Source organism: Capronia epimyces (genome assembly GCF_000585565.1).
Source record: "Capronia epimyces CBS 606.96 chromosome Unknown aczIQ-supercont1.11, whole genome shotgun sequence".
Classification (NCBI taxonomy): Eukaryota; Fungi; Ascomycota; class Eurotiomycetes; order Chaetothyriales; family Herpotrichiellaceae; genus Capronia; species Capronia epimyces.
Window position 1 is genome coordinate 636,481 of NW_006912914.1, and position 12,833 is coordinate 649,313.

Below are 12,833 nucleotides of genomic sequence, written 5' to 3' on the forward strand. Positions count from 1 at the left end.
GGCGTCCTGCCCAACCATGTGCATACCTATATGCAACCTATATGCAACCCTCGATTCTGGCCCGGCTTCTTCTCTGCGACTAGCAAGGGCTCCGTTAGGTAGTCCCCAGTCTTAGGCCGAGTCAGCCCTCCATTCTCACACCAGACAAATGGCTTGTCCAACGAGGGAGCACTCCAATTATCGACGGTTTTGCAGGCCCCGACGGCGTCATTTCGGCCTCGATCGATGCTGATACAGGTCTAACAGACAACCAGCCGTAGTGAATCAGCAAAACTTGGGTCAGAACAACGATTTGTCATCCGATCCCGCGAGCTGACATTAACTGGGGGGTTTCAGCTTGCTCGAGTCGAACTGGGATTAAGTAGTACAATGCTTCGCTGTACACTCTCCCACAGTCCACAGTTTTCTGTCTGTCGGGGTCGTGCGCCAAAATCGCCTTTTGCTGCTGTCATGGGCGATGTCCGGCCGTGCAAAAATGCAGCTTGACTGGATCGGCCTGGCAGGTCATTTTAGTCCCGGCAGGTCATTTTAGACATCGCGTAGCGCTATAACAAGCAGGGTGTTATTGCGATGGCGTGCCGAGCATGGCAAGCAGCGTCAATGACATAGCCATCGAAGAAGCTTGTTGATGAGCCTGGGAAGAAACTTCTTGACCAGCTTTTCCACATCATCGTTCTGTCCCTGTCCCTGTCCCTGACCTTGATGTTGGGACTGTTGGTGGGGGTGTGGAGGACGCTGCTGATACGACTGTTGATGTCCGTAACCTTGCTGCTGTTGGCCGCCGGTATACGGTTGCGATTGCGATTGCGGTTGTTGATACCCTGCCCAGTTGTTCATCGCCTGCGTGTCCACGGCGCCGCCAGTCAGATCGACATAGATTCTGCCCTCGTTGGGTTCGACGTGATACTGCAATCCCAGCTCGTGACAGACCTGCTCGACGCGAGGCTTGATTTTTTGGACATGGCCCTCGCTGTGGTTCCCCTTGCCCACAATTACGTGTAGGTGGTTCTCTCCATGCGCTCGAGCATATCGGATTCGCTCCTCCAGGATGTCTTCCGCCTCTTCAACATACTGACCGTGCAAGTCGATCGTGTCGGGAGGAACTCTGCCGGGAGCGTTGTTCTCTCGAAAGATAAAGTCCGAAGCTTGCTTGTTGTACTCGGCCATCTTTCTTCCGTGCGCCTTGCCCTCCTCGGAGAGCGCATGGGCTGCTGCGCCATCACCCTTCTGGTATGCTTCTTGCGATCGTGCGGCAAACGAAGCCCGCTTGCCGGCCTCTTGCCGCGCGAGATCTCGTAGTCTGTCGTATTCCCGTTCAGCTGCCTCGGATTGATTGTTGTGGTTGAAGGCTAAACAGCGTGGTTAGCTACAGTAAGTACACGACAGGAACCAAAAGGGTATGTTGCTCACGTCTTGTGCCTATTCGGGCCGCATGCTGGGTAGACATTTCGTAAGCCATGTTGGCGACAGCGCCTCGGCTATGGAAGTGCTTCGTGGAGATAGACGAGCGAGGCGATTGACCGTGGGAACCTGACGAGAAGCTCCAAGCCAACGGATTCGAGTATGCAGCTTGTACTGTAGCTGTAGGAGCTTGACTGGACTCCCCGTTTCTGTCATGTCGTCTGACACGGTCAGGACTGCGGGGACGAGGGTCAGGCTTGCGGGGGACTTTCTGTCAGACAGCGTCATTATTCAAGCCACTCATCCTCTCCCGTCTCCCTTTTACGTCGCAATAAAGAGCGGACAGACAAATACAAACAGATGGGGCTTTGATTCGCTGGTGTGTCAATCACTACATCTAGCATCAGACCCCAGGCAAGCTGCTCTCGTAGCAGGTGGCCAGCTCCCTCAACGCCCAGCCCATTCGCGGCGTCAGTCCCCAGACCCAAGTATCATCATAGAAGCCTGCCCAGTACCGAGCCAGTTTGGCTGCCAAACACCCGGAAGCTTGATCCCCTGCACCATCGTCGAGATCGGTCAGGAGTTCTCGAATGCTCTGCATCGTTTGCGCTTCCCGTTCGCCCACAGTTCCGGTGCTCCCTCCGCGGGTCTCAAGTTCGATCGCATATAGCCATTTGGTGACGAGCAGAGCTGTTATTCGACGTCAGTTCCAAAGCCACGAACACGAGACTTCATTGCTTACCCGCATCCCACCCGGCAAGAGCATGCCCTATCGCCCAGGTCAAGGCTGCCGTCTTCTTGACCAGCAGAGTCCCTGATTTGTAGGGTATCAACAATCCCTCAAATGCCCGGCTGACAGCTCTGGTCACTCGGTCACTGCGGTCTTGCGGCATTGCAACAAAATCTTCAATCGAGGCCACTAGTTCGGCCCGGCTCTCTTTCAGGAGAATCATCGAATCCGCCCCTCCAATACCAGCAAAAGTGCGGCAGTAGCTGACTCGCAGCAGTGCCAGGCAATTGAACAGCAGAGGTCCATCGGCCTCGGACCAAGCATAGTCCGCGTCGGAACGGACTTGGGTGATAAGAGCCCGACATCTGGACAATGCAGCTTCAGTCTGAACCAAGAGCTGCGGTTTCTGTGCCTCTGCAGAGGATCCGTGACCGGAAAAATGGCCCAGGGAGTAGGAGCCTTGGGTAATGTGCCAGATCTGGATGGAGACCGCATTGATGACAACACTCACTGCGAATGGAGACCATGCCCAGCACTCATCAGGTACGCCTTTGGATGGATTTGCGCACATCAGACTCGAGACGGCGTCTCTCAAGGACATCGACGAGCTCTTTCCCGTCCACGCGGCAAGTTCATGCCACTTTTCTGCAGTGGAGGCATCCCACAGGCATTGCTCGCATGGCATTTCGAGATACCCATCTGAGACGATCGAGTACCCAGGCGGAATCCCATAGGTCATTGTCACCAAGTTGCCAAACATGATATGGCCGTACAGCAATCTGTAGGGAAGTGTCAGCACACTTTAAGGACGCCACCGGTATCGCTCGGACTACCTCTTGACGGTCTCTCTCTCGATCCACTCTTCCCACGACAGGGACTCCAATCCAGCCTTTCGAGGCTTTGCGGCTAGGGCCAATTCGCGGTAATCCTGCGACGTGATCAGCAGGGAACCAAGGCGGGACCTAGAGAACTCACGATCAGGAACTCGCCAAGTTGCACAATCGACTTTGCAATGACCTCCGGGTCTCCACTGAAGCAAGCGAACATGGCCAGCAGAAGCCGCGTCTGACTTGGCCATACATATTGCTGATACGATGCCGGCTTTTCCACCGAAGGCTGGCTCCAATCCTCCAGAAAGCGAGGCTTCTTTGGGGCTTGTCCACGGCGGTCAACCGTGGCACAGAGTGCCTGGCCAGCCGCCAGGTACAAGGACGCAGCCACTTTCCTCTCCAGGCGGTAAAGAGCTCCGATGGCACAGATGACTAAAACCAGGGGCGAGGGCGTGCTTCCGAGATCCATAGTGTGAAGGTGAAAGATTGGCATGTGAACATGGAAGGCGTCGACATATGTTCGAAGGCACTTGCGTAAAGCAGTTGTACTTGGCAGGCGGAAGCTGTGCAACTGTTCGGGAGACAGCCGACGGGAGAGGTCCTCTGAAATCGTCGATCGCATTTCATCGGTGAAAGTGAGACTCCCTTGCCTGTCAGATACTGGCTTCTCCAACTCGGGAGATTGATATGTGCCGACTCCGCTGAGGACGCTTGTCGAGGTAATTTTGGACTTCTGACAATCAGGCTTCCACCCTTGGCCAAGCCCGGAGGTTGGTGAGTTGCCTGGTTGCGAGGTGAGTCGGCTCGAGTCAACAAGTTGAGGATCTGATGAAGTCGAAGTCGGTACAGATGCTTGGTGAAAGTCATAGTCCTGCATCGAAGTTTGGCTTGAGGTGGAGAAATTTTCCAGTGGCGACCATCCGTCTATATTGCCTATCAATGGTGGAAGTGCACACGCCTCCACTTGTTTGGGATGCAAGCCTGTAAAGGGGTCGAAGAAATTAAGGAAATCGAGGTCTCCGTCGAGCTCTGGTAATGGCATGGAGGTGGGAAACGTGCGCATCCTGTCGATCTCAGGTATAACCACGCCAAAGTCAGTTGCCTCAAGCATCGTTGTCGCTGAAAGGTCCATCCTAGCGGCCGTGTCGGGGACAATCGGTGGGCTTATCTGTGACCCCATCGCCAGGTCAACGGTGCTGGACTGCTGGAACACCTCGTGAGATGAGCCTGTTCCCTCAGGCTCTGCATCTTGGATAGTAGTCGACGACACTGTGGGCTGCGTTGCCGCTTGCTTGGAGATGATAGTCTGTTCTCCATCTCGATCTGAGGGGGGTTGGATTTGGTGGGTTTCGGCTAGGATCAATGCTTCATCGCTCAGTTCTTCCGACGAAGAATTGGCCGATGGCACTTCGTTCGCTACTTTCTTTGTTAGAAATTAACACGAACAAAAGACAGAGGGAGCGCACCAGATGTTTGTGTTGCAGACCTGGCTTTTTTGGGAGGCGGCTCCTCGGTCGCGTTGGCAAGCTGCTCAGGCGAGTGTAGAGTCCTTTCGTGGCGAACAAGCAGGTCTCTGCAGAGGGTGATTGTCAATTCAAGGACTATAGTAGGAGAACGACTCGGGGAGAGTGAGGGTACCTGCGACTGTATCGTCGTCGACAAACTCGGCACGCAAACGGCTTCTCTTGGGTGTCTACGCCTTGTCAGTCAATGACGGGGAGGCATTTGGGGCCCGAGCTGGACTTACGGCCTCGTTGGTGGCGGATACAATGCTCACTTCGCTTGAAGGCTCTCGAACAGACGTTGCATACATGTGTCCTCTTGCCCTTGCCTGACTCCCCTTTGGCGAGGTCCAACTTGGGAAAGACGATGGTCGAGGTGCCGATGATAGCCATGATGAGAGCAGTAGAGAGTGTGATGTAGGATAGAAAGTCTGGAGGACAAGCTTCAACCCCTCGAGTGCTAGGGACCCGGAGATCCCCCACATGTGCGCAGGGTCTGCAGTACGCAGCCGATGCCAGGCCAAAACATGGGGCAAACTGCGGAGGAAGAGATTGCGGGACGACAAGCCGGTGGAGAGGGACGGCAATGTGCACAGCCTCGTGCGGAGATAATGCCAGCTATGTGAACAGTATGTTCATGTGTTCGAGGGCCGTGTGTCGGTCGACGGTATCAATCGCACCATGTAAATCCCGCGACCGAGCTCTCCCCTGATGACACGGTCAATGCTAGCACCAGGGGTCAACATTTAATCTCCAGCTCGCTGAACGAACCTCCGTTCCTTCAGGTTACAAAGCCGTAGAAAGGTCAACGACCAGTTCGTCTCCCTAGTCCTCCGTTCTAAATGAGCAGCGTCCAAACCGCCAGAGATTGATGGAAAGGCTTTCTGTATTCTGGTCCGCATTCCAGAGCACCGAGAGCGAAGGATGAGTGGAAGGTGCTATCTTCTAGGGCCAGCGTTGGTCGAACAGATGGTTCAACGTCTTGACCGCACCTCGTTTTCGGACATGCTATCCGAGGTCTTCAAAGGCGGTCGAGGCTCGACCGTACAGGACTAGATCATCCAGCTGATTTGCACTTGCTGCAGCCCTCTGTCGTCTTTTAATCGCCATCGTCCTGCACTCAGGGCCGTGACGACGCCGAATGCGGCAAATGTGTATTACCCCACATGGCCAGGCCATCTGCGCAAGGCTGGCGTGGGGTTGGAAGCATTTCCGTTTCGGTGCAGAAGGCGACCGGGGTTTTCTGGGGCTCTTTGTTTTTTTGGGGCTTAGGAGGCCTCTATCCTAAGCCTTCTCTGCTTTTTGAGTACGCCGAAGAGGCAAATGTCAGCAATATTTGTTAACATCTTTGTTCAGACCAGCTTGGTCCGAAGCGAAGCGAGGCTGGAATCGTGCTGAGGCAGCGGGTGACATGTCACACTTCCGGGCCGCTGATGAGAAAGGAATACACAGATTATTAGAAACGTCGATATATATACCTGAATAATTAGTGATATCTGTGATGCATGTTGCCGCCTAGGCACAGCCAGTGTCTGATCCAATGTCTGTGGACCTGTATCTGATATCCACGGTCTCGAAGTGCCAATGGGAATCTGATGAGGCCATCGGCAATGGGCAGGCAGAGGCCTCGGAGGCCTCTCCCCAGTTCGTAATACTGTTGAGGTGCCAGGTACGGATACTGTGTGTCCCCTACGGAGATGGCCCTTGTCTAGTGCCGTCACTTATCCGGCCTGATGAGCAGACGCACCGCTTGTTTCGCTGTGGGAAGATCGTCTGTCCGCTTTCGTCGCTGGTTGCAGTCATTCCGGGGCGATCATTGCCCAGATGGGCGGGAGAAACGCCATTCCAAGACAGTGGGCGCTTGAGCTTGCAGCTGGGATGCCATCAAGACGGAGTTTGACCTCAATCCCGGGGTCGAGTGATCAAATCAGAACAGTCCAAGGCGGCGCAGATCGAGACGCGGCAGGCGAGTGCAGCTTAGCTGGATGTGATTTGACAGGTGCCACGGGAAGTCCATTGGTGGCGTTGGATCTTCACGGCAGAACACGGCAAATCGTCCAGCTCCCACTCAAGAACGGGCTGTTGCTATTACGGGTCCCCGGGAGAATGCAGCTAGGTTGCAGCCTGCAGGCCTCCCTACCCGCGCATCGAAAGCTCCCAAGCCCCCAGAAATCATTGAAAGTTAGAGGTGCAGCACAGTGGGCGTCTCCAGGGGTCCCCGAACCAGAGCCATCGTACCAAGACAGGACACAGGGAACCGGAATCGCACTGTAGTTCGACATACGGAGTACCTCCGTACTTGCGGTTGACCGTTGCCCTTTTGATGGGCTTATACGAAGCGGACGGAGCACCTGATGCACCCGCATCCAGGTCCAGATCGACGTTCCGACGGCTGTCACCAGGCCCTTTCCACAGAGCTGGTACTCACGCAGGGGTGCAGGTGATTGTTTCAGGCCGTGGATTGATTGTCCGAGTGTATCCGTACAGAATACCTAGCTATATCGACAAGGTGTTGGAACTCTCTCGTGGCATGACTAACAACAGCAAGCAGAAGCGTTCTTTGGGTCGACAGTGGCCAGGTCTACTCCGTTCTGTCTAGTGTATGGTATATTCGAGAGGCAAAAGACGACGACTAGCGGCTGCTCGAGCCTCTGTGCCTGAAGGATCCAAGCTGGCGAGACTGGGAAGATCCATTAGTAACCTGATACTCTAGATATACCATACAATTTCAAAGTGTCTCGCCATCGACTCGCTTGAGGACGCCGTTGATGATAGTCCCCATCTCGGCATCAGTGTCCAATGTCCATGTCTCCGTATTAACGTTTCTTCACCCGTCAACGAGCAAGCGGGGGAGTCGGCTGCAGTTATAAGGGGTTTCCGGATACGCTAGATCGTTTGATGTGCGGAGGAGTCAGCGGTGTAGAAAACTGTTCCAAGCTGGAGGTCAGCAGCGGCTCCCTACTACCCAGCACCTAGCACCTACCTAGTACCTGGATAGCCTCATTCTCGCTAACGGCGAACGTACCGACTCGTTGGCAGCGCTTAGGGAGTAGGGCTGTCTATTACTAAACGCTGCGTTCGTGTAAAATTGTCTGCGCATCTGTTTGATTGTTGTCGAGACTTGGGCCCGAGTCTTACTCCGTACAGGATGTTCGATGGGGCGTAGGGGCCTTGGGTTACGGCGGAGCCCGCATTTGCCCCTGCGCCAGAACCAATCTAGAGTAATGCTGGAAGCCGGATAGCCTCGTAGGTGCGACCCAGTGGGCAATCTCTGGGTGTTCGAGGCCAGAGCCAACCTCAGTTGCCTCAACGAGGGTCGCATCTGCCAGGAAGGGTGTCGGTGACTCTGGTCGACTGGCTGGCGTTGCTGGAGTGGGCCGCTTCATGCTTGACGGAGGCACGGAAGAGGTCGTCGTGATGGATCTGGTGGATGACAGAGGACGAAGACGAATGCATCCGTCGATGGCCAATGTTAGTGTCACCACAGCCGCTGGAGAAGGCAAGGAATCCGTACATAGCACATAGCACATAGCACATAGCACATAGCACATAGCTGCTGTTACTATGTTCGGTACTCCGTACTCGTCTTGTTGACATGGCCGACGACTGACATGGCCCGTTTGTCGTCCGTGTCACTTGCGAGCTTGCAGCTGGCGGAAAAGAAGTGCCCAGTGTGTCGACGCCTGAAGCCTGACAGGGGGTTGAGGAGGTTCTGGGTTCTCTCCCAGTGGCCACTGGGCCCCGGTGCCGTTGATGGGCTCCGTAGGCTCTGGCACTAGGCGCTCTCCAGGCTAGCCGGGGGGCACTAAAGGCAGGCTAACGCTTACCCGTAACTCTGAAGCCCGGACCTGCCACCTTGGACCTGACCCGGGTCCCTTAGCTGGGCTTAGGAGGCTGACTTGGGACTCCCTGCGGCGCCTTCTACGTGTGTTACACCCACCCCCGTCATTTCTGGGCTGCTCCTTGCAAAACTGCACCTGTCCTTCTTGGGTGCACTACTGCTGCTAGTACTAGACTCACACACACACCCTTCTCCATTGATGATGCTTCGACTCTCCTGCCTCGCTTGGGATGGGCTTTCGCCATCCATTATTATTGTCCTTCATCCATCGTTTCATCCCCATTTCACTCCCTCCGATCACCGTCGGCACTGTGTCCTGTTTGACACCTCTTATACGCAGTTGCAGCGTGTCACGAGAGAAGAAGGCGACGCACCGGCCACCCTCGACACTTCGTTCCCTGACACTGGCACCCGCCCCGTCGCTCGCGCCGTCCAGCTCACGGATCGACGCCAGTGCTTCCACTTTCGCCCTCTGCCGTGCTGATCACCCTTGGGTTTTCTCTCACTACCAACCTCACGTCTTTTGGGTGATTCGGCGGGTTCACACTTCCCGCTGCACACGTTTTGCTGCCATCCTGCGGCACCAGACCTCGACCGAAGGTGAGCATCAGAGTCTGTAAAATTCAACTCGTCGGTATAGATCGGCTTGCGACTTCACAGCCTCCCCGTGGGCCAAAGTACCAGCTTTTCCGCTCCTTCGTACTGACTCGGCCAGCTCTGGTTGTAGGTTCGAACCCCCGAGCCTGAAATCGAAACGCGGTTCCTTCCTCCTCTATCTCTTGTGGCCGGCAGCCATGGGGTGCGGTGCGAGCAAAGAAGACACCGCCGGCAAGGCAAGGAACGATGAGATTGAAAATCAGCTCAAGAGGGACAAGATGGCCCAGCGCAACGAGATCAAAATGCTTCTACTCGGTACGTTCAGGTCCAGGTCCTGGTATACCATGTCACGATCACGTCTAAACTCAGGACAGGCGCTGGTGAATCCGGAAAATCTACAATCCTCAAGCAGATGAAGCTCATTCACGAGGGGGGCTACTCGCGAGACGAACGCGAATCGTTCAAGGAAATCATCTTCTCCAACACAGTGCAGTCTATGCGCGTAATACTAGAGGCCATGGAATCCCTCGAGCTGCCTCTTGATGACCCTCGAGCTGAATATCACGTCCAAACCATCTTTATGCAGCCTCCGCAAATCGAAGGAGAAAGCCTTCCTCCCGAGGTTGGAGCTGCAATCAAGGCTCTGTGGCTGGATGCAGGAGTTCAAGAATGCTTCAAGCGGTCAAGAGAATACCAGCTAAACGATTCTGCCAAATAGTAAGTTGTACCCAAGATCGGCCTCGTGGGATCGTTCTCTTACCCATCTTCAGCTATTTCGACTCCATCGACCGCATCGCTGCCCACGATTACCTTCCCAACGACCAGGACGTCCTTCGGTCTCGAGTCAAAACGACCGGTATCACCGAGACGACATTCATCATTCAGGATCTCACCTACCGTATGTTTGACGTCGGTGGTCAACGGTCTGAACGAAAGAAGTGGATCCACTGTTTCGAAAATGTCACCACAATTCTCTTCCTAGTCGCCATCTCGGAATACGATCAATTACTCTTTGAGGACGAGACGGTCAATCGAATGCAGGAGGCGCTCACCCTGTTCGACAGTATTTGCAATTCCAGATGGTTCATCAAGACTAGTATCATCTTGTTCTTGAACAAGATTGACAGGTTCAAGGAGAAGCTCCCCGTCAGCCCCATGCAAAACTACTTCCCGGATTATGAAGGTTAGTCTCTCAATCCAGCCGTTCGCATCGTAGGCGGTCGTCGCTCACTATATCCTCTAGGTGGCCCTGACTACGCTGCGGCGTGTGACTACATCCTCAACAGATTCGTGTCGCTCAATCAAGCCGAGACGAAACAAATCTACACGCACTTCACCTGTGCCACTGACACCACCCAGATAAGATTTGTCATGGGGGCGGTCAACGGTATGTCACCTGCCACCTGTCCCGAACGATTGGAGATCTGACTTGGATATAGATATCATCATTCAAGAGAACCTTCGAATGTGCGGTCTCATATGATGTCAAATGGGCATGGTTCACGACTCTTTCAAATCCGGTTGCCGTTTGTCTGTGAACCGGGACGAATGGCCAACCGACCTTTCGGGATGGCTGGAGTGATTTTTTCCAGATGCGACTGTCCACTTGGACATGTTGCGCCTTTCGACTTCGACACACTGTGTATATGCCACTCCTGACCTCCCCCTCCCCCCAACTCGGCCAGGCAGGTCCTCTTTGGCAAGTGGGTTATTGCACTTGAATTCGCAGGCAGGGGTCCCGCGAACTCGACATTGGCTCTTTGCACCTATTCCTGTACTGTGGCCTGTGTTTCGTCAATTGCAAGGAAGATGGATGTTTATTCTCTTCATTCTCGCAGGCCTGAAATGAAATGGAGCGTTCACAGGTTTTTCATGGTTGGGCTATGCAGGGGGCGTTGTCGAGTTAGATTTCCAAAACAGAAAAAAGAAACTAGCACTAGCCGTTGTGTGTACATCAGTTTCCAGAGAAGACATATGCAACACGACTGTGAATCCGTCCATTGTTTTCTGTTTCTTCACAAACATGAGGTTGGGGGGGGCCTAAGCATTGTGATTGAGATGTGCAGAGCAAGAATGAACATGTGTACTCCGTAATTATGTACAATGAGGGTGCTATGGGCTCGATGCTCTATGCTCAACCGACCCCTCAAGCCTCGCTCACTCTGCCGACATGGCCCTGGCTCTTTCCTCCAACCGGGCAGCTTGTCTCATTTCTTCTTCCGTGGGCATATTGACCACCATGAGGTACAAGACATTCTCGCCAATGATCCTCTTGACGAATTGGCCGCTGGTCCCTCCGACTCCCGTGCCTTCCTTGCCGGCCTGTCGACCCAACTTGAAGGGGAGGGCGTTGCCGGCGCCGCCGTCTCGCAGGGCCTTGGCCCCCTTGTACAGGTAGCCTCCGGTGATGACGTTGAGCGAGCCGCCCTTGTTGATGGGGTGGTTGGGGTCGGCGAAAATGCTGGAGAATTTCTCCTGCGGGAGGATGTTGAGGCGTGAATCGGGGTTGTTGTGCTCGAACTGAGCGCGCGCGCGTCGGTCTCGGTAGTCGCTCATGAAGGCGCCGGCGCGCTTGAACGCATTCTGCTTCTGCTCCGGGTTCGCGGCGTCGAGGGCCGGGAAGACCAGCGGCGCGCACTCTGGCAGCTCGGCGTCGCCGTAGGTCTTGCCGCTGGCGGTGCGGAACTTGGTGCGCTGGCCCGAGTTGCGCGACATGATGGACGAGGCGACACTTTGCTTCATGTCGACGCCAACCACGGACTCGGACGAGGTTGGCTTGTACGTCATGAGAAGAGCGTAGAGGCCGCGCGGTTTGAATAGCTCTTCGTTCATGCTCTCGAGGTATTTGTTGATCTCCCGAGTATTGCGCAGCCGGCGTCCCGCCTCGATGCTGGTGTGCACGGCGAATGCGGCCAGATGTACTGCCGGATTGACCGTGGCTGCCGCGACCGTGTAGGTCAGCACCCCGGCCGCGATGGATAGGTTGACGGCGTGAAAGTAGCCTTCGCCCTGGGATGCATTAGCAGTAGAACGCGGAGAAGAAATCGTGGCTGGTAAGAAAGATACCTTGACGGACTGTTCGAAGTCGGCCAGGAACTGGAGCCAGGTCGCCTGGTCGATCCCGCACCCAGCGAGATCAGGTGCGTACGCTCGAACGAAGCCTTTGGATTTGCTCTCTGGCCGTCTTTGCGGCAAGATGACGGGACACGGCAGTCCTGGTGACTGTGAAGGGCTGGCGAATTGTTGAGCTTCGACGTTGGGAGGTAGAACCACCATCTTAATCTGGGTGTCGGTCTCGGTACCATCTTTGAGTTGTTCTTGCGCTTCATCCCGAAGCCATTCATCGTCGTCATCCTCGACAAAGCCGACAGGTGACGACGACGACGACGATAATGTTGATGATGATGTCGAAGACCTTGAGCAATCTTCTGATGGTTGCAGGCTTCGGCTTGTCGCTTCTTTCTTCTGCTTGTGGTGAGCATATGCTTCAGTTGCAACACCGAGTATGTTGACGACGCCTTTAGCAAGAGGCATGACTGAGGATTGAGGATCGAGGATAAAATTTGAATGGCTCTGGAGATAGGAGACGCAAGCAGACAGACAAATAAATAGACAGATCGAAGACAAAGTCTGGAATAGCGAGCACTGGAAACTCCTTTGGCCATGGCCATTGTATTAAGGTATATATACGCAGCAGATCACATACCACCCCTGCCCATCTCTTTGATCACCATGCCAGTGGCTCTGCATGGCCACGATGGCCGCAGTTTGGGCGCCTGATCGGCATTGCGGCTTGAAGATCGTCCAACGCTGCTCTGCTTGCATGTGTAGAGTGTGTCGTCCCGTCTGATTCGAGTGCAGGGAGTAGGAGGTAAGTGCAGACAGGGAGCATGTTAGGTGCATCTAATGAGTAGTAGAGGTAGGGGTGGTAG

The 12,833-nt window shown here is 54.7% G+C and overlaps 4 protein-coding genes across 4 annotated transcripts; 1 reads left to right on the top strand and 3 right to left on the bottom strand.

Annotated features, from left to right (window-relative positions):
• Positions 1-597: 597 nt before the first annotated feature.
• Positions 598-1,459, bottom strand: A1O3_10276 (uncharacterized protein; the record flags this gene model as incomplete). The annotated part of the gene is made up of 2 exons (XM_007740366.1): positions 598-1,349; positions 1,411-1,459. 2 exons carry the CDS (start codon positions 1,457-1,459, stop codon positions 598-600), a joined length of 801 nt encoding a protein of 266 aa, XP_007738556.1.
• A 345-nt stretch (positions 1,460-1,804) lies between these two features.
• On the bottom strand, positions 1,805-4,856 carry A1O3_10277 (uncharacterized protein; the record flags this gene model as incomplete). The annotated part of the gene is made up of 7 exons (XM_007740367.1): positions 1,805-2,091; positions 2,144-2,910; positions 2,965-3,059; positions 3,107-4,377; positions 4,428-4,534; positions 4,600-4,654; positions 4,709-4,856. 7 exons carry the CDS (start codon positions 4,854-4,856, stop codon positions 1,805-1,807), a joined length of 2,730 nt encoding a protein of 909 aa, XP_007738557.1.
• Positions 4,857-9,098: 4,242 nt separating this feature from the next.
• A1O3_10278 (guanine nucleotide-binding protein subunit alpha) lies at positions 9,099-10,384 on the top strand (the record flags this gene model as incomplete). Its single annotated transcript, XM_007740368.1, has 5 exons — positions 9,099-9,216; positions 9,276-9,618; positions 9,672-10,084; positions 10,145-10,288; positions 10,341-10,384. The coding sequence occupies 5 exons, from the start codon at positions 9,099-9,101 to the stop codon at positions 10,382-10,384; spliced, it is 1,062 nt and encodes a 353-aa protein (XP_007738558.1).
• A 674-nt stretch (positions 10,385-11,058) lies between these two features.
• A1O3_10279 (uncharacterized protein) lies at positions 11,059-12,435 on the bottom strand (the record flags this gene model as incomplete). Its single annotated transcript, XM_007740369.1, has 2 exons — positions 11,059-11,910; positions 11,968-12,435. 2 exons carry the CDS (start codon positions 12,433-12,435, stop codon positions 11,059-11,061), a joined length of 1,320 nt encoding a protein of 439 aa, XP_007738559.1.
• Between the last annotated feature and the right edge of the window lie 398 nt (positions 12,436-12,833).